We start from the raw sequence: 21,356 nt of genomic DNA on the forward strand, positions 1-21,356 counted from the left end.
TTCTTATACTGTGTGTCGTTTTTGCAATCCAGCTTTAGTTCCTCTTTCCTCTCCTGTTCACCAGGAGTCATTTTCTCACAATGTGTGAATTGACTGACTAACATATGTAATGTAATAAGGATGCCTAAATGGAGACTGCAAAGGAGAAGCACCATGTGATCTAGTAACAGTGGTACGGTGTACAAGATTACCATTACTGACCGGCAAAATGTTACAATTAGCTTGTTTTCCAGTGGACAGATGACAGCAGCATGTCCTCAGTAGAGGACATGCTTCTAATAGATTACAGCTGGGCGACCAATGCTTTTTTGGCTGACTGCAATTAAGATAAGATAATCCTTTATTAGTCCCACAGTGGGGAAATTCACAGCGTTACAGCAGCAGAGAGGGTACAGATTTACAGTTGAAATTGACAGATGTAGCTAACACCTACCTAATCTTTGGTTTTTCCTTTTGGATGTGATCCCGTTTTGGATCTTTATGGTTTGTCCATGAGACATACTATAAATGTCCAATGGATAAAAGACTTTACATTTCTTTCTGTTGGACTTCCAAGAAATGGGATAAACCTCTTGACATGGCCACCTATCCAGCCTATAGCAGGATAGGGGTCAGCATGACACCATAAATATCCAAGATGTTAATGCCACAATCCTACGTTATGACAATATAATTCACCTGTAACTGGTAAAAGTTAAAGGGGTTTTCCTGTAGACAACATAAACAACATACACCTTTATTATAGACTGTTTTAAAGGTTTATTTTGTTTGTTCTATGAGAAGGGGGTGATTGTATTGCAGTCGTAGTTGTGATTTAAGTTAAGGCGGTTGGGCGCCAAATACAAAACCTTAACCTGTCTTCAGGTTTATGAGAGGCTTAGTGGCTACGAAAAAAAATCTCCTTTGCAGCATACTCTGAATGGATGCCAGTTTGTCCGGCCATCTAGAACCATGGAGTGATGCCCCATCCTGCTAATTCTTCTTCAGTAGCTGTAGACCAGAAACCACTGTGTCCTGTGTCTAAGTCCTTCTGGACTTTGTAGGCCATTTGGTTTGCTGCAGTTATTTTAACTATACAAACTCAGATAGTGTAAAATTGTTACTGCTGTTTTGGAGTTACGTTTAGCCATCTATTAGGACCTTGTCATGCATCTGAAAGTTCCTTAAATATAATGTAATTACAATAATATAAATAATCTATTTAGTGAATATTTACTTACTAACTAGTATTTAATCTCTTGATGCCTGTACTAGTGAGATTACTTTAGCTTGTAAGTTTCAGAAAATATTCACATTTTAATGTTTCTGGACATGGAAAGTATTACATCACTGTAATCTCTTGCCTCCGACCCACAAAATGCTTATTTGAGTGCATGAATAGCACATTTACAGGTTGTATGCACGTGTGCTTACTTCACGACTTATTAAGAATAATGGAAACTTTCATAGTTGCACAGTGTAATGGTGGTTGCTACCTTAGTTTGGTATGATCATGCTGAGAAACCACTTCCTCTATGCTTCGACTCAGTGCAAGAGTTATTTATCCTACATCAGCTTTTTTTGCGTTTTAGCAGCTAGACATTCTCCTTTTAGTAGAGAAAGTATGTGTCTTACTTCACTAGTTTAACCTCCTACAGGGCACGATTGCTTATACAGTATGCTGCTTATACTATAGAATATACAATACCCTTCCTACAGAAGAATATATTTTATAATGCAAAATGACAGACCAGGCTTCTGGGTAAGTTATGACCTGTTTCATGAGTCCATCACTGAAGATAGAGATATTTACTGGTTTTATTCTAACCATTCCCACTCTTGAGTCTCCAACTCATATAGCTGTTAACTACTTATGGGGTTAATGCAGTTGTAGGGTTATACATGTCTATACTGGGAAGACCAGAGGATGTGAAGTAAATTTCTATTTTGGATGCATTGTGCAGATCTGAGAGCATTTTCTCCATTTTTATAAAGTTGCGTCCATAAATATTTGGACACTGACACAAATTATGTTTTTTAAATAAAAGACAGTCTCAAGAGATTTCCGCTGCATTTACGTCATTAAAAGGAAATTATATATGTAGATGCATAATGGTAGTCAATATGAACAGTACCTTTCAAACTCGATATATATTATGCCAAACATTGGATCAGATAAAACATACTCTCCGTACGCTCCCTCAGTGTGGCGTTCTCGTGGGTCCGATTGTAAGACTTGCGTTGTACAGCGTGTAGCCGGTGAAGCGGTGGAGTTTCCTAGCCGGAAGACCAGGGGTCTGCACAGCTACATGCTGTACAACGCAACTGGTAAACTGGTAAAAGCAGAAAAGACTGCTTGGTGCATGACACTCATAAGCCTCAAGGATAAAAAGCATAGATTGGACTTTGCCTAAAGACATCTAAAAAGCCACAGCACAGTTTTGGAAGAACATTTGACAGATGAAACCAAAATCATGTCCAATATGAGGTCCAAGATGGCCCCATGATAGGTTGCTGCCTGTATCCAGTCTCTGCTCACCCTCTCCCCCTTCCCCCACCTTCTCCCCATTTTCTCTCACCAAATTTTTTGCGTTTCGACAGCCCTACTTATCCTGCCTTCTGGGGGAAACTTGGGGATCCGGAATCAGCTCACCTGCTTCCGGCATTGGTGTTCAGCATCATCCCACCGATTCGGCGCCAACGATCTCGGTTGTGAGGGCAGCCACCGTCCCGGAACAGCTCAGGTGCTTGAGGTAGGCTCCAGTTCTCTATGATGAAGGGAGACCACTGGCCTGTCTGTGCTACATTGGAGCAGGACAGGTGGAGGATCGTGATCCAGGTATTTCGGCCACGACTTGCATCTTGCCTCCTCCCCTCCCATGTCCTTGTGTGGAACTTGACATCAAGTTCCACTGCACAAGTCCCAGACGCATGAGGCACGCAGAAGCGCAGGCTTCAAGCCAACTTCGCCTCCAATTCTCTCCCCTTAGGCTAAAGGCACCACCATCAGCACCCTGCATCAACCTCCCCATTACCAAAATGGACATAACACCAGCACATCTCATAATGCTCTGGACAACAGCACCATGCCTACTTTCAAACAACCTGTACAGGCCCCACCTCCAGTACCAACCGATGCAAGTACCAGGTTGATCATTGGCACCAAGACGCTCTGGGTCACTGGTCTGGTTGTAACAGAGGGCCAGGTCCAGACAGCCAAAGCTCCAGACACGGGCATCACTGGAGCGCCAGTAGGCAAGTGAACCTCTGCAATGTAGTCACTAGTGTCTCAGTGGAATTCTGTAGCGGTTTCGGTGGAAGGCAGCACCAGGCAGCTTAAAGTGCTGCGCCACCTAAGCAGTGTACAGTGCACCCCTGCTTAGGCTACTTTTAATTTTAACTGTATGTGTCCTGTTGTATGTAATCATAGACATGTCCCCCCAACCTCTTTCTAAAGTATCTAATGTGATTAGTGTGTAAACTTTTGCTTTGTAGTACTGTAACAAGCGTATTCATGCATGTATATAAATTATGTAACCAGTAATATTAAACATGAGAGCAACATGCAACCAAGTCACATACTCGTAGCATAACAGTGTTTATAAATGTATTGTAATATATGTATATGACTTTTCGCTCTTATGTATGTAACTCAATCTGTATCTATACATTTATAAATGTATCTATAAATGTAAGCCTATCTTTAACTGTATATAGCTATTTGCCTGGTCATTATGTACAAAAGACTTTCCCCTGGTGGATCATTAAAGTTGTATCGTATCATAACCTATCAAACTCTACCAGAATGATGGAATAAAAAAAAGTTTGGCAAAGACAGCTCATAATCCTATTCACACCACATCATTTGTAATACATGGCGGGGGTAGTCTGATGGCTTGGAAATGTAAAGCTACCAGTGGCAGGGAGTCGCTAGTGTTTATTGATGATGTGACACAGGACAGAAGCAGCCAGATTTATTTAGAAAGCAGTTTGCACCAGAATACTGGTTGCAAATGTATTTATGTATTATTTGTGCTAATATTGTCTTGCGGTTGCACTGTGCACAAATAGGGGCGTTCCAGTGCGTGTTTTAGTAAATGAAAAAAAATCTAAATCTTTTGTACAAAAAATAATTCTTACCGTTTATACTTGAGTATAAGCAGAGTTTTTGCAGCAGAAAAAATGTGCTGAATAACTCAAACTGGGCTTATCCACTTCTTACTTCCTGGAGGTCCATGTGTGTGGGCCGCGAAGACACAATGACGTCAGTTGCTGCAGACATCATTGTGTGTGTGTGTGGCCAGCACGGGATCTGTTGCTGTAAGCGCACATACTATGATGTCAGCAGTAAGCAAATAAGTGCTGTGACTACTTGGGGATGGCTTTAAACTCGGAGGACATGGGTTGGCTATATACTAGGGGATGGCTATATACTTTGAGGGGGGGAATGGCTGCCTGTATACTGGGGGCCATAGGCTGTCTGCCTATATATTTGGGGGGGGCATAGGCTGGCTATATACTGGGAGGCATGGATTAGCTATATACTGGGGGCTGGCTGCTTATATACTGGGGGCACGGGCTGGTAAGCTATATACTTGGTCTGGCACCAATGCAGACTGTTTGACATTTTAAAGGGGTTGCCAGAGAGTTGTGAAAAAACAAAAGGTGGCTGGGAGGGGGCTGCTTAAAAAAATATGTACTTTTCTTCCGACGCCCTACTTGTGTCCCGTTCTGCTGTTGCTCCAGCACTGCTGGATTCAGCTTCCGGCTGGACCCGACAACTATCCAACCCGCATACACAGTGCTATGAATAGGGACGGGTGGGCGTGGCCGGCCACAGCAGGCCGGAAGCTGGATCCAGCACTGCTCCGGCAGCCATGTTTGTTTACATGGCACACGGACCAAAGCGAAAGCAGTGTGGGACACCCGGAGGGCATCGGAAGGTAAGTACATCTTAATTTTCTTAAGGCGCTCCCTTCTGGCCACGTTTTGTTTTTTTTCATAACTCTCGGACAACCCCTTTAGTCCCTTTTTAATAACATTTTTATGTGTTGCAAAATGGTAAAAAAGTGGCAATTTGAACATTTGGGCACTTTTTATGAAAATGACATGGAAGTACATTATGGACGTACTATTACTGCATGGTGGGAGGTGCGTTCCCGCAAAATGCAGTAATAGTACGTCAAGCTTCTGGCGCCAGCTCCTGAACGGCGCCGGCGCCAGAAGCTGCGGTTGTCGGCTATATATTATAGCCGACACCTGCCTCTAACACCTGCGATCGGAGATTTCTCCGATTGCGGGTGTTAACCCCTAACACGCCGCGGTCACGCTGACCGCGGCGTGTCAGGGGCATTTAGCTGGAATCAGACCCCCTCGCGGCGCTTACCGGGGGGGGTCCGCTGCTCCGATCGCAGCCCCGGGACTGCCGGTGCCCGGGGCTGCGCGATCCTGCTTTCATGCTAAGTGTGTCACATAATACAGTGTAATACATCTGTAATACACTGTATTCGGTGAAGAATAGCTTGAACAAGTGATCAATGGATCACTTGTTCAAGCTAACCTGTAAAAGTAAAGAAAAAAGGTAAAAAAATACTAATAACACACTTTTGAATAAAAACAATTAATTAAATAAAGTTAAAGTTCCCCTAAACACAAACATTCCCTATACACATCTAATAAAGTGAAAAAACCTGAAAATTTCCAAAATACCCCACATATTTGGTATCGACGCGTCCGTAACAATCTGTACAATAAGTCAGAAACATTATTGGACCTGTATGGTGAACGCCGTAATAACAAAACGCGAAAAACTCGCCAAAAATGTAAATTTTCATAAAATCCCTTCACAAAAATGTTCCAAAAAGTGATCAAAAAAAAGTTATGTGCACCAAAATGGTACCACTGAAAAGGACAACTCAACACGTAAAAAATAAGCCCTAAACTAGCACTGTCAACAAAAAAATATTAAAGTTATATCCTGGAAAGATGGCGATGCAAAAACAAATGAGATTTTCTTTATACCTTATATACTCGAGTATAAGCCTAGTTTTTCAGCACAAAAAATTTGCTGAAAACCCCAAACTCGGCTTATACTCGAGTCAAAAAAATAAATATATCTAAACTCACCTTCCCGGCGACCCCTGTATATCTTCTGTGCAATCTGTCCGTCAGCGGCGGCAGGCTGTATACACTGGGGCAGGGTCTGGCAGGCTGTATACACTGGGGCAGGGTCTGGCAGGCTGTATACACTGGGGCAGGGTCTGGCAGGCTGTATACACTGGGGCAGGGTCTGGCAGGTTATATACACTGGGGCAGGGTCTGGCAGGCTATATACTGGGGAGGCTGTGACCAATGCATTTCCCACCCTCGGCTTATACTCGAGTCAATAGGTTTTCTCAGTATTTTGTGGTAAAATTAGGGGTCTCGGCTTATACTCGGGTCGGCTTATACTCGAGTATATACGGTATTAGTTTTTTTTCCTGTAAAATATATAAAAAACGATATAAATGAGGTATCACAGTAATCGTAGTGATCTAGAGAATAAAAATATTATAGTATTTTTAGTGTACGGTGTACGACCCCCAAAATATACAAAAAAAAAGAACCCAAAATTTACATTTTCTTTTCCTCCATACATTAAAGAGTTAATAAAATCTCATCAAAAAGCTACAGACCCACTAAAATGAAGTATTTGTAAAGTGCATCTCATGTCGCAAAAAATAAGCCCTTATATGTCCAAATTGCCAAAAAAATAAAGATTGTATAGCCATTATAAAGTGACAATGCATAATCTGCTCTGAATGGCGCAGCTTACCTTCGATGCCCTGGCGTGTGCCCATACAGCAGGTTACCACCACATATGGGGTATTACTATACACAGGAGAGATTGGGTATCAAATTTTGTGGAGCGTTTTGGTATTTTATCCACTGAGAATTTGTACATTTTATGAAAAACACATTAATTTAGTAAAAAAAAATTTCAAAATTGCATCCGATTTTTTTTTAACCCCTGTAAACCAATTAAAGGGTTAACAAACTTCATAAAAGTTCATAAAACGTTCAAAGCCCCATAACAGCTTATAAAAATGATAGTATGTATAAAAAACCACGGAGGTATAAAGTAGACATTTGGTGAATGTTAGTTATTATGTTTTCTGGTGTTATGACTATGTGTGGAAAAAGAACATTTTGAATTTCGAAAATTGAGAATTTTTCCAAATTTTCACCAAATATCTGATTTTCTCATAAATAAATGCAAAACATACCACCAAAATTTTGTAACTAACATGAAGTACAATGTGTCACGAGAAAACAATTTCAAAATCACTTGGATATGTTAAAGCGTTCCAAAGTTATAACCACTTATAGTGACACAGGGCAGATTTGAAAAAATGGGCCGTGTCAGGAAGGTGAAAAGTGGCTTCAGAGTTAAGGGGTTAAAGCTTTTTTAACAGCTGATGTATATAATTGTATGCCTAAAACAAAAGTGTATATCCTTTGGAATACATCAAGCTAATTTTGGTCAGCATTCCAGATATGCGTGAGTGTGTGAAATATTTGAGGTCTGTCATGTCTTAGTCTGGAGGAAATAAAAACTTCTTTGGGGGCTTAAACATTTTAGCAAATAAGCAAATGCACACTGGTAATGAAGAATACCTTCCAGAATAATTTGGCACTGCATTATCTGTGCTGTTATTTAGCTGAATCTTCCACTTGATGATGTTCTACATTCAGCTTTATCTTCTTTGGTCATCTTGTACCAACACAGACACATAAAAATGTTCAGTTATTGTATCTCCTTTTTCCATCACGTATCTGTGTACGAGTTCCTTGCTGGACCACAATGGGAGATAATTGGGGGAAGAAGGTGGTAGTTTGTAGTGTACAATTGCTTTCTGAGTTTATAAAACTCAGTTTATTCTCAGCACTACCAAAAGAAATCTTTAAAGGGAGCTCCTTTATCAGGAAGGTCATTTTTGGACACGTTACAGTAGTATATGGCATGTTAATTTTAAACATGCCTCTGACAGCAATATGATTAAATCCACTGCTCTTTGATCAATTATTTTACATTACCTGGCTCCCAGCCACCAGCATATTATGAATTAGGGGGGGGGGGGGGGGCGTTCGCTCAAATGGCATGAGTAGTCTTTTACTCAATCCATCCTCTCCTCCGCCTAGGGAGCAGGGGAGAGTGAGGTCCACGAGTGAGGCATAGGGAGTAAGGAGAAGACAACTAGTGCCATTTGAACTGCCTCCAACTGGACTCACCACACACTGATGGCAGTGTAAAAAGGGACCAGAGATTAGTTTTTTCTTAGCCCGAGACATCTCCTTAACTGTACATTCACACTAATGTGTGCCTGCCCATACCACTGCTCGCCCCTCCTCTCTCCATAAAGCAACGCAGGGCCGTAACACGCCGAAATATAGAACATGTCCTATACTTCACTGTGCGTGGTAATGGTGTGGGGAGACAATATGCAATATTTTCTGTTACAGGGTTAAATGCCGGGAATAACCATTGTTATATTTTGATTGGACATTTTGGGACGTGGCGATACCTTACAGGTTTATGATTTTTACTGTTTATTTATATGAGTTCTAGTGAAGGGGGGGTGATTTGAATTTTTAGTTTTTTTTTTAAATATAATTTTTTAAAAACTTTTATTTATAATTTTTATTACTATTTTTCAGACCCCCTAGGGTCCCCTAGGTTGTCTGATTGATCTTACTATATACTGCCATACTACTGTATGGCAGTATATTTGGATTTTCCTGATCATTCATTACAATGTGCAAATCACACATTGTAATGAATGGGTTAAAACCAGACAGCCTCGGGTCTGGGCCCTCTCCATACACCCACAGCCAACATGTGACATATATTTTTAAGGCATTAAAATACCCACTTCACTGTAATCTATGGACCTGTGTCCAGGGACTTCATTGATCAGATCTCCTGAAATCCGGTGAATTATGTAAATCTCATCAGAGAATGTGTTCAGAGGCAGGGAGAGCTGGACTTCCAGAGGTCGCACAAACATTTTTCCAGAAGGGTAATAATACTCTCACCATTTTTGAGGAGTAATTTCAGCCGAGGAGAAGTATGAAATTTTCAGTAATAGGAATATATAATAATAAATAATATTAGACTATTGTTCCATATGACTGTTTGTACTCTGTAAAGCTCTACAGATTATGAAAGCGCTATATAAATAAATATGATTATTATTCTAGATGTCTATTTATAGAAGAAAGTTGTTACAGGCCCTGTTTTTGTAGCTACTTGAGACAATTATAGTAATATCTGGGGCTGATGTCACAGCACAGAATTGGGCTGTCACATAGACAGCTCAATCTTGTTCATAGCACGATCGCACACAGCCATGGGGATGGGCAGAGCTACTCCCTGCTCCAGCCTGTGGCCGATATAGAACGTCATGTGACCTGAGCTCTGGTCACATGACTTTCCATCAGAGCAGCAAGATGGCTTGGCAGGGGAGGTGGGGCGGCACTGTATTGTGCTGCCTAGAGGTGAGGCCGCGAGCTGCGATCCTTCACTGAAAACTCCAGCAGCCAAGCACCCAGCCGGCAGGAAACCACTAAGTGTATTTATACACAAGGTGGGTTTTTTGGGGAGTAAATTGGCCTCTACCAGCGTCATAGGTGCATCATTTTACATATGTTTGTAGATGAGGTTTATTATTTTAAATTGTATTCAGAAGGAGACGGGCAACCAGATGCAGCGACTGGCACAAATTGGAGGCATCCATATAGCGTTTGGTCTGAAATATAAGCCTGTAGAATCAGAGCAACAATTAGCATTTTAGATGTTTCACTTGTATGAGATGGGTGGATTCTAGAGAGCTTTCTGAGATGCATGCCGCGAGAGCCAGCAAAAGATTGAATATGCAGTGCAATAGAGAGGTGGGAGTCCAGAACAACCCAAAGACACTGGGCCTGGTGTCTCGGTGTTATAGTGATACCACAGACCAAGATGGAGAGGTCAGGGTGGAGTCAGTTAGTAGATGGTGGAAAGACAAGAAGTTTAGTTTTAGAAAGATAGTTTCAAAAAGAGAAAGGACATGATGTTAGAGATGGCAAAGAGACAATCACTAGTGTTAGTAGGGCAGGGGTAATATGTGCAGACATATACAGCCGGGTATCATCGGCATAATGATGAAAGCTGACAAAAGACAAAGAACAAGGGAGGCAGAGTCATCCTGCTGGATCCATGTTTCAGTGATGGCCACTATATGAGAGAAGTGATCAGGCACCCTAGGGTTAAAGTACCCTTGGAGGTCTAAAAAATTGTAAAAATAAATAAATAAAAAAGTTTTAAGTATTAAAAGTAATATTAAAAAGTCAAATCACTCACCTTTATCAAGAACTGATATCAAAATAAACAGTAAAAATGATAAACATTTTAGGTATGCCAAAATGTTTGGTCTATCAAAATACAATAACTGTTATTCCGAATGTTTAACCTCGTAATGGAAATTAGCACCCAAATGTCCAAAACACAACTTTTTTTCCATTTTAAAACACATAAAAAAATTTAATTTCAAAGGATCAAAAGGTCAAACCGTCCTCAAAATTGTAGCTATGAAAATCCCATCTCATCTTTTGACGTCAAATTGACGTCTTACACAGCTTCATACAGTGAAGTATGAAAAAGTTATTAACACCAAAAGATGACAAAATCAGAAATTTTTTTTTGTACAGAATGTTTTCAATTTTCTAAATGTATTAAAGAAAGCACAATAAAACCTATTAAAATTTTATTAACCCTGTAAACTTACCGACCCAAACAATAAAGGAGATTGGGGTGTACAATGAAAGCCGTAAAAACCAAGCCCACAAGAAAATGTTGCAAATGCGTTTTTCCACAAATTTCACTTCAATTGTAGTTTTTTTCCCCGCTTCCCAGTACATGGATGCAAATACAACTCATAGGGGCTCATTTACTAGCACACAATGGGAGGAGGAAGTGCTCCTTGTACAATGTAACAACCTGTGAATCTGAAGAATTTAGTGGCTCTGGTAACACCCTCCAGAGTCCCATTTGGCTCATAAGCATAATTTTGAATGTTGGTGTAATAAGTAAGGAGAGCATGGTTAACATTGTTGGTAGATTTCCTTTAAAGAAGTACAGGCAGTCCCCAGGTTACATACAAGATGGGGTCTGTATGTTTGTTCTTAAGTTGAGTTTCTATGTAAGTCGGAACTGTATATTTTATCATTGTAATCCCAGCCAGAACTTTTTTGGTCTCTGTGAAAATTGGGTTTTAAAAATGTTGGGTTGTCATAAGAATCAATATTAACACTAAAGCTTCATTGCAGACACATTTGATAACTGTTTCAGCTGTTTATTGTAGCCTAGGAGTAAAGTACAATAAATTACCAATATCCAGAGGTCCGTCTGTAACTATGGGTCGTATGTAAGTCGAGTGTTCTTAAGTAGGGGACTGCCTGTATAAGAACCAAGAAAACTTGTGATGTACAGTATAGGGACACTATATGGTGAGCATTGTTACAAGTTTGGTTACTTTTCTGTTCAGTAGGGAAAAGAAGTATTTAGTCAGGTGCCAAATGTGCAAGTTCACCTATTTAACCTTACAGGACTCAGCCCTTTTTTGTTTTTGCATTTCTGTTTTTTACTCCCCTCATTCAAAAAGTGATAACTTATTTTATGTTTACAGGGATGTGTGAGGGCTTGTTATCAGCGGGACAAATTGTACTTTTTAGTGGCACCATTTAATATTCCATGCAATGTATTGGAAAGCTGGAGGAAAATTCCAAGTGCGGTGAAATTGACAAACCCCCCCCCCCCCCCCCGAAATTGCAGCATTTTCATTCTGTGCTCCAAATGATACTTCCTTTTTATTTGGGTCAATACGATCACAAGGATACAAAATTTATATAGGTTTCATTAGGGTTTAATATATTTTAAAAAAAATGTAATCTACTGTAGAATGAAGAATGAAAACAAAATATTTGCTATTTTGAGGCCAATAACTTCGGTGTATGTACGTGATGGTGTTTTTCATATCAATTTGGGACCTATATTACTGTTTGAATTTTTTTTTTTAATTCAAATATTCATGGATGGAAAAATGGTGAAAGAGTGGCGATTCTGACATTTTCTGTTACAGTGTTTCCGGCCAGGAGTAATCTTTTTTTTATATTTTGATAGAATGGGCTTTTGGGGACTCAACAATACCTAACATGTTTATGATTTTTACTGTTTATTTATTTTTATATGTGTTCTAGTGTTAAATTTATAAAAAAAATTATATATACCCATGTATACACGAGTATAAGCCAAGACCCCTAATTTTACCACCAAAAACTGGGAAAACCTATTAACTCGAGTTTGAGCCCAGGATGAGAAATGCATTGGTCACAGCCTCCCAGTATATAGCCAGCAAGCCCCCAGTAGTTTATAGCCAGCCAGCTCCTAGTAGTATACAGCCAGCTTGCCCCCTGTAGTATACAGCCAGCCCTGCCAGCCCCCTGTAGCCCACCCAGCCCCCTGTAGTATACAGCCAGCACTTAAAAAAGAAAAAACTTATATACTGACCCTCCGGTGGCCCTGATGCTAATTGCAGCTCCCTGACGTCGGTGCGGCTCCTCTTCGGTGTTCTGTAACAGCCGGCAGAGACGCGGCCATGCTCTCTGCCGGCAGGCACATGCTATGACACAGACAATGCTGACGTCATAGTATGCGGCGGCCGGCAGATAACATGGCTGTTACCGAAGACGGAAGAGGAGCTGTGTCGACATCGGGGAGCCGCGCTGAGCATCGGGGTGCCGGAGGGTGAGTATATAAGTTTATTTTTTTTATTGATTCGTGTAGAAGCCAAGGTGAGGTTTTTCATCACATCTTTCGTGCTGAAAAACTTGGCTTATACATGAGTATATATGGTATATTTTTTATTATTATTTCAGACCTTCTAGGTACTTTATCCCTGCAGGGTCTGATTGCTCATACTATATACTGCGATATTACTGTACTGCATATAGCAATTTTACTGATGATCTCTTATAGCCTGTCATGTGCAGGATATTGGAGATCATTAAACATGGCAGGCCTACAAGTCTCTGAGGCAATTGATCATAAACCTCCGTTGACATCACAGGGGGCAGTGATCAGCCATTCAAGATGGAAGCGCCCACCGGCAGGGATGCTAAGTGACTTGGTCAGGATCAACCACGGCACTTAACAGGGTTAACTGCTGCAATCAGTGCCAGCAGGTGGGTTTCAGCTGTATTGTACAGCCTACACCCGCTGAGTGAGGTTAGCCCGTGAGGTCTCCCTATACACGCCATATAGTATGTCTTGGTGCGCGAAGGGGTTAAAATGATAAGAGAGTCCAGTAATTGACATCACTGTGAGACCTAAACTTTGAGAGACAAAATCCTGAAAATTACAAAGTCGGATATTTCAAACGTCTTCTGTAAGTCTTTACAAGGCTGGTACATATTGTTGCTGATATGTTGGCTAATTCCTCCATGCAGATCTCCTCTAGAGCAGTGATGTTTTTGGGTTGTCGCTGGGCCACACAGAGTTTCAATTCCATCCAAAGGTTTTCTATGAGATCTCTAGACTGGCTAGGCCAGTACAGGACCTTGAAATTCTTCTTACGAAGCCACTGCTTCATTGCTGTGTGTTTGGGATCATAGTCATGCTGGAAGGCCCAGCCACGTTTCATCTTCAATGTCTTTGCTGGTGGAAGGAGGTTTGCACTCAAAATCTCACAATACATGGCCCCATTAATTCTTTCATATACATGGATCAGTTATATTGCAGAGAAACTACCCCTCGTCATGATGCTTCACAGTAGGTCTGGTGTTCTTTGGATGCAACTCAGATTTCACTCTCCTCCAAACACAACAAGTTGTGTTTCTACCAAACAGTTCTTCTTTGGTTTCATCTGAACATATGACATTCGCCCAATGCTCTCCCGGAACATCCAAATGCTCTAGAAAACTTCAGAGGGGCCTGGATATGTACTGGCTTAAAGAGAACCCGTCATGCTAAATAACCCCCCTAAACTAAATATATTTTCATAAACTGCCATTAGAGAGCATTGCCTCTATCCCTTCATTGTCCCTCTACATGCTTGTAAACCTAAGCAATGAGGTCCTAAAGCTGTATGCAAATGACCTGTGAAATGTCCAATGAAGCATTAGCATATTCAAGCTGTCCACTCTATTCATGAGTGGGAGGCACAGCCACACCCCCAGTGCTTGACTGACAGCCTGTATAATGATGTGAGGCTGTATAATGATGTGAGGCTGTATAATGATGTGCTTCCTGGTGCCACACCCCCTGCAGCCTGTGTGTGCATGTGTGTGTGTTTAGGCAGCCATGTTACAGCAGAACATGTAGGATTCATGTGTAGCTGATGTCTGTGTCTCTCACCTGTATATTAGGAGGATGCAGCATGTCAGAAGATGCAGCACACACACTAGCAATGCTTTACTATACATTACACACAGACATGAACAGGGGGAGGAGGAACAGGGGTGACATCACTGCCTCTGACCATGTGACCAGCCTCATTTACATGATAAAAAATAGATGATTTTACAATGAATAATGTTTGAAATAACTAGATAAAGGCTGGGATGGGATCCTTGTGAGCTGCTCCAACAGGTAGTAGTGACAGGACTAGTGGCAGAGACCTGATGTCAGGTGTCCTTTAAGCAGAGGGACTTGTCTGGCACTGCATGATCTGAGTCTATGGTGGTGTAGTTGGTCCCAGCTTTCTGCAGGTCATTCACTCGGCCCCTTGTGTGAGACTTTTCTGGGATTTTTGCTCACCCTTCTTGTAATCATTTTGACCCCAAGGAGAGATACCTTGTGTGGAGCCTCTGATTGAGGGAGGTTGGTCTTGTATATCTTTCATTTTCTAATTATATCTTCCAAAGTTGATTTCTTCACACAAAGCAGGTCTACAATTATGTTTCTGGTGTCCTTTGGTCTTTGGTCTTCACCACAGTGAAGTTTGGAGTGTGACTGTTTGAGGTTGTAGACAGGTATCTTTTATACCGCAGCCATTAGTACAGGTAATGAGTGGAGGACAGTGGAGAATCTTAAAGGTCTGTGAGAGCCAAAAATATTGGTTGTTTGTTGGTGACCAAATACTTATTTTCCTACATAATTTTCAAAAAAAATTCTTTCAAAACCAGACCATGCGATTTCTCTGGATTTGTTTTCACATTTTGTCTCTCATAGTTGAGGTCTAACTGTGATGTCAATTACTGGTCTCATCTTTTTAAGTGGGAGAACTTGCACAATTGGTGGCTGACAAAATACTTTTCCCCCCACACTATAATTTATATATACTCTTTAAAACATATATAAGCTCTGAAAGCCACTAGTTTTTTTTAATATTAGTCTGCTGGCATTTTGTTATTTAGGCGCAGCACTACATATTGTGCCCACAAGCAGAATATGCATTTGCTGCCTTTTTTCTGGCTCAAGTTGTGGAATCATTTAGAAATCTTTAGAAAAATTCTTCTTTCCTAGAAAGTGATAATAAGCCAAATTGTTCAAAGCCTGTATACTATTATGTTAAGAAGATAATACACATCTTCGTGTGCTATACACTCACCGGCCACCTTATTAGGTACACCTGTCCAACTGCTCGTTAACACTTAATTTCTAATCAGCCAATCACATGGCGGCAACTCAGTGCATTTAGGCATGTAGACATGGTCAAGACAATCTCCTGCAGTTCAAACCGAGCATCAGTATGGGGAAGAAAGGTGATTTGAGTGCCTTTGAACGTGGCATGGTTGTTGGTGCCAGAAGGGCTGGTCTGAGTATTTCAGAAACTGCTGATCTACTGGGATTTTCATACACAACCATCTCAAGGGTTTACAGAGAATGGTCCGAAAAAGAAAAAACATCCAGAGAGCGGCAGTTCTGTGGACGGAAATGCCTTGTTGATGCCAGAGGTCAGAGGAGAATGGGGCAGACTGGTTCCAGCTGATAGAAAGGCAACAGTGACTCAAATCACCACCCGTTACAACCAAGGTAGGCAGAAGAGCATCTCTGAACGCACAATACGTCGAACTTTGAGGCAGATTGGCTACAGCAGCAGAAGACCACACCGGGTGCCACTCCTTTCAGCTAAGAACAGGAAACTGAGGCTACAATTTGCACAAGCTCATCGAAATTGGACAGTAGAAGATTGGAAAAACATTGCCTGGTCTGATGAGTCTCGATTTCTGCAGCGACATTCGGATGGTAGGGTCAGAATTTGGTGTCAACAACAGCATGGATCCATCCTGCCTTGTATCAATGGTTCAGGCTGGTGGTGGTGGTGTCATGGTGTGGGGAATATTTTCTTGGCACTATTTGGGCCCCTTGGTACCAATTGAGCATCGTTGCAACGCCACAGCCTACCTGAGTATTGTTGCTGACCATGTCCATCCCTTTATGACCACAATGTACCCAACATCTGATGGCTACTTTCAGCAGGATAATGCGCCATGTCATAAAGCTGGAATCATCTCAGACTGGTTTCTTGAACATGACAATGAGTTCACTTTACTCAAATGGCCTCCACAGTCACCAGATCTCAATCCAATAGAGCATCTTTGGGATGTGGTGGAACGGGAGATTCGCATCATGGATGTACAGCCGACAAATCTGCGGCAACTGTGTGATGCCATCACGTCTATATGGACCAAAATCTCTGAGGAATGCTTCCAGCACCTTGTTGAATCTATGCCACGAAGAATTGAGGCAGTTCTGAAGGCAAACGGGGGGTCCAACCCGTTACTAGCATGATGTACCTAACAAAGTGGCCGGTGAGTGTATATGTCAGCTGCCATAGGTTGAGCTGGTAATTGACATTATTGTGCACATGGAAAGAGTCTAGTTGGGACAGACATCACTTAGGTGACAGTGCCTGTGCCCCCTCTCTGTTATGTGAATGTAACATATCTTACCTCCGGCTCCTTTCTCTGAGCTGTGATCCAAGTTCTTGGGTTTCTTTGTATAATAATGTGTCAGCTGATCATTGTACATTGAGTGCAGTCTGACTTTGATCCATAAGGCAAGTATTTCTGTAAGGATGTAACACTTCATAGACTTGACCTCATCTCCTCAAAGCTATAGTCTGCAATTTCCAATGTCTCTCCAAATCTAAACAGCTTATGTTATTATGTTATGTCAACAGATCAAACAGGTTTAAATATGGATTAGGTATTTTATTATTATGTCTTATGCATAACAGAATAATTCATTGTTCGAAGTATATGGAGCAAAACTGGTTAGTAAGTGAGAAGTTTACAGGGTGTTTAACATATTTGTAGCCACTATTATATTGGTTTTACTTTCCATTCTTAAGGCACTTTGGAAAAGAATGAGTTAATCTCCGCTCTTCAGCAATGCTTTGTGATCTGAATAGGCCGGTTACCATGGAGGGAGGGAAAGCAGCTTAGAGAAAGGGGCAGCCAGTCCCTTTGTTCAAAGCCATTGTAACTCCCCTTCTGTGTACACTCTCATGTACAACTCTATTCGTTGTCATTTTGTCCACACTCCAAAAATCCATGTACTCATCTTTTCTCCTCAAAACTGCAGTAATGTTGACTCTCTTGAGGTTTTATGTCTTGCATGATTACTTGAAATTTCGTGATGACCCACTTCTTAGTTTTCCTTACAAGTTTTCTGGTTGAAGCAGATTGGCTTGGAGAGTATTTTGAAATGTGGAGAAATGTAGATCCTCTGTGGTGGATTTCAGACCACATAAGACCAGTCACAGATCATAGCTGTATCCTGAGGAGCTGAGCTAGACAACAGCTAACACTGCAAAAAATGAAATAGCACTACTCATAACTTATATGAAAAATATGGCTGAACTCTGATATTTTCCTCTGTAAGTCAATTGGGTACCTCATATGAGTTTAATGTCATTTGTAAGAACACAAATTACAAACTTGCTTTAATGAAATAATTCTGACCTGAAGAAGATTGTTGTCATCAAGATTTCCTTCAGTAGCCAAAGCATGAACTCTGTTGCAAATGTGGCCATCCTGATCATTCATTGGAATTGCTTTTTGTAATACTATCGCTACTAAACACTCAGCCTGGCTGAAATGCTTGCATGTTTATAAAGCTGGACCCAATAAAATATGGGGATTTTGATCTGAAAACGTCTCAGATATTTGGGCAGCATGGTGGCTAGCTTATGGATGCTATTGAGAATTGAGTTGTGGGGGAACACTAAGGTTACTTTTTATCTTTTGAAATGCTACAGGAACTGATAATGTTAACATTTCACAGGACTGTAGAATATGCTGGTACTTTATAAACAACAAAAATATCAATGTCTGCTTCTAAGTGTGCTCCATAAGGTGCCCTGTTTAGCATGTGATTTTTATTCCTCGCTCTTCAGTCATGGTGGTGTGCTTTCGCCAATTTACCAACAGGTGACGAGGACTAAACAATAACTTAATAATAGAATACATTGGTGACGCACACAGACATGCAGTCCTCTGCTGTAGTGGCCACTATATGTGTTCTTGCTCTTTCTACATGAATAGAAAGTAACTAGAAAAGAGCATGGGATATATTCCAAGCACTTAAGTAATTCCAAAGAGCTGAAACTTTTTTTTTTTAATTTATACAAATTGCTTCATAAGAGCAGCGGAACAAGGTGTGATGTGTGTGACTCATGGGGCTTTCACGTCTTCAGATGCCGTAATGTTCCTATCCTTGAAACCCCACCTTTCCCAGCCACTCTGCATCCTCTCAGATCTCAATTTCCTTTCAAGAGCCACCTGCAGACTGGCTTGTTGGATGAGCTGTCATGAACTCTGTGATGTCCTTTGTGTACATAGCACATGCAATCCAGCTTTTATGTACTAACACCTAACAATTACACGATTAACTTCTCTTGGTTACTGTTTGTACTTCCCTTTATACATTTATAATTGAAGGGGTCTTCTTTTTTTTTAAAATCATACATTTTTGTGGGTTGGAATGTTCAGTAGCTAAAATGATAAAAAGAATTTTACTTACAAGTGTATTCTACCTTTCTAAACAGGGTACAGAGGAGTCAGCAAGAATTGAAGCATGAGATGCTCTGTGGAAAGTCACTGCAGTAGGCTTACAGGATATCATCCAGGCACAGCTATGCCTGCTAACCACCCTCGATAAGCTGCACATGTTTTTGGGAGGAGGGAGCTGGTTTTCTTACCTTTCCCCAGCTGCAGACTTCTCACGGCGGATGCAGGCTTACAATGTGAATCAGACAGACACGCCACAGCAGCCTGGGGAGACAAGACGCTTGGGTCTGTCTTATATGCTGTGAAATCTGTGAATAAAGGGAAAGAAAGGAAGCCGGACTAAAATGCCATCCAAAGGGAAGTATCTCATCAAGGACAACGAGGACTGGATGATCACACATTCACTCTATGAAAAGTACCAGTGTATCAGCCAACACTATCCGCTGCTGCTCATATTACTGTTTGTGGTGGGGACAGCCTGTGTGACTCTGATTGTCATCTTCTTTACAACCAACCATGTGAGTACACATTTCTTAACTTCTCGGAAACAAACTTTAAACCCTTGAAGGAACATCAGACCTAAAGTACAAAATGTATAAAAAAATATATATATATTTATATATATGTCGGTCTTGATCCTATTGAGACAATTACTTGACCTTAACCTAGTCGTGTGTACCTAGCCATAATAATTTGGGACGGAAGGTTTTTGGCAAGTTACTCCTGAAGCAGATCCAGTCCACAGATAAAGTGTAGTTTTAGCCCTGCAGCAAAACAAAGCAATGTGTCTTGGCAGATAGGCTGTTTCTCTAGGTCAGTAAAAAAAGTCACTCCATGCGGATAATGTATAATTTAGACTCCTGTGGAACATTGACATTGGAAAATAAATGTAAACTATGTCTTCCAGATTATCTGTCATTAAAAAAAGCATATCATTATTTTGTTGTTTGTATTCTGCTGTGTTGAGTTATGTCATCTCATCTTCTTTTGACATACATTTACCTCTCTGAGCGCACTGCTATATACTTTTTATATCTTTTGTACTGTATTATTGGTTTCCTTTTGATATCACTCATAAAAATGAAAGGAAACTTAAATACATAAAATAAGATCTAATTTGCAAAATATGATTTGGTTCACATTTTCTAATCTTAGTAAGGATTATAGTTAGTGAAGTTATTTGTTAGTGATGGGGAATTTTCCGGTGATCAAGGTATTCTCTCCAAGTCCAGACTGACACAGGGATAACTAAACCACTCCTGTGCTTTCTGGACCCTTGTGTATATCGTATAGAGTAGATTTTAATATTATTCTTCTGTGGCTTCGCCACTCGAAACCTGGTGATGCCTAAAACACTCCATCGGTTGTTAGTACGTTGATCGGGTTTCCTGATTATAGGTTGTCCCCTTAAATGCAGTGCCATTAGTTTTTGGCTATTCATTCCCACCATGGAAAATGTAGTCTTATGTGTGGCCATTTAGATCAGTAACCACTGTACCTGAGACAGTACATCCATTAGATGCATAGAGGTGGTGTGAAGGGGGTACTCTACCTCTGTTATATTGAAAGAACAGGAGGAAACGTCATTGAGCGTTGTATCTCTTATGTTAATGTCTGTATTGTTGCCTCTGTGGTAAAGATCTTGTGTTAGGAAACTCCAGTCATTTAACATGTATGGCACAGGTTTCCCCTAGATGCCAGTACTGAGGCTCAGCTGCCCAGAAGATGATTCTGCCTCTTTTGCCATCCGTAATTTCCTATATACTATGTTCAATGAGCCCTATGTGTGTTGAATAGAGGCAATGTGGGCCTAATCCCCAGAACACTGGTGTAGATACATTGCTGTTAGATAAGACCCAAAGTGATTACTGGGCACATTTCTTCCTTTAAGATGTACTGTAGCTACTACATGGTAGTTTGTTACAATGGTCCAATGACACACAATGGCAGCTTGAATAAGAGTTACAATTTATTTTGATATCTTGTTATTTTTTTGTGTATTAAAAAAAATTAATAACATTAGCAGTATTGACCTCACTAATGCTTCATTGCATTCTACTACTACCCGGCTATCACTTCTCTGCACGTCCTGGTCCCATTGTGGGAATAGCTGGGAATGGCCACTTAAGAAGGTCTATTGTTTTCTAATACACTCTAGTCTATGGTCACAGCACACTTTTGTGAGCAGCCATGCCGATAAAAGATTTGTTTCTGTGCATATGAGCTGCACAAATTCCCTGCTAGTGCCCTGCTTTTATCTAAACACTGGCAATTGTAAAATGAGCAGCTCAAATGACTGGGAGATGCACTTTTAGGAAAAAGTTGAGATAACAATTTTAATCCTG

General features: G+C 40.8%; 1 protein-coding gene across 5 annotated transcripts in view; it reads left to right on the forward strand.

Moving 5' to 3' along the window:
- Nucleotides 1-21,356, forward strand: part of ADCY7 (adenylate cyclase 7) — a 145,279-nt gene that overhangs the window by 57,383 nt on the left and 66,540 nt on the right. For 3 of the 5 annotated variants that reach the window (XM_072117686.1, XM_072117685.1, XM_072117687.1), the window contains one exon: nt 19,050-19,529. In XM_072117686.1, coding sequence (XP_071973787.1) covers nt 19,356-19,529 — 174 coding nt within the window. In that variant the 5' untranslated portion in view covers nt 19,050-19,355. Of the gene's footprint in view, nt 1-18,767; nt 18,903-19,049; nt 19,530-21,356 lie in introns of those variants that run through there. The other 2 variants (XM_072117688.1, XM_072117689.1) reach the window with 2 other exon arrangements.

The sequence above is a fragment of the Engystomops pustulosus genome, chromosome 7, assembly GCF_040894005.1.
Source record: "Engystomops pustulosus chromosome 7, aEngPut4.maternal, whole genome shotgun sequence".
Taxonomy (NCBI): domain Eukaryota; kingdom Metazoa; phylum Chordata; class Amphibia; order Anura; family Leptodactylidae; genus Engystomops; species Engystomops pustulosus.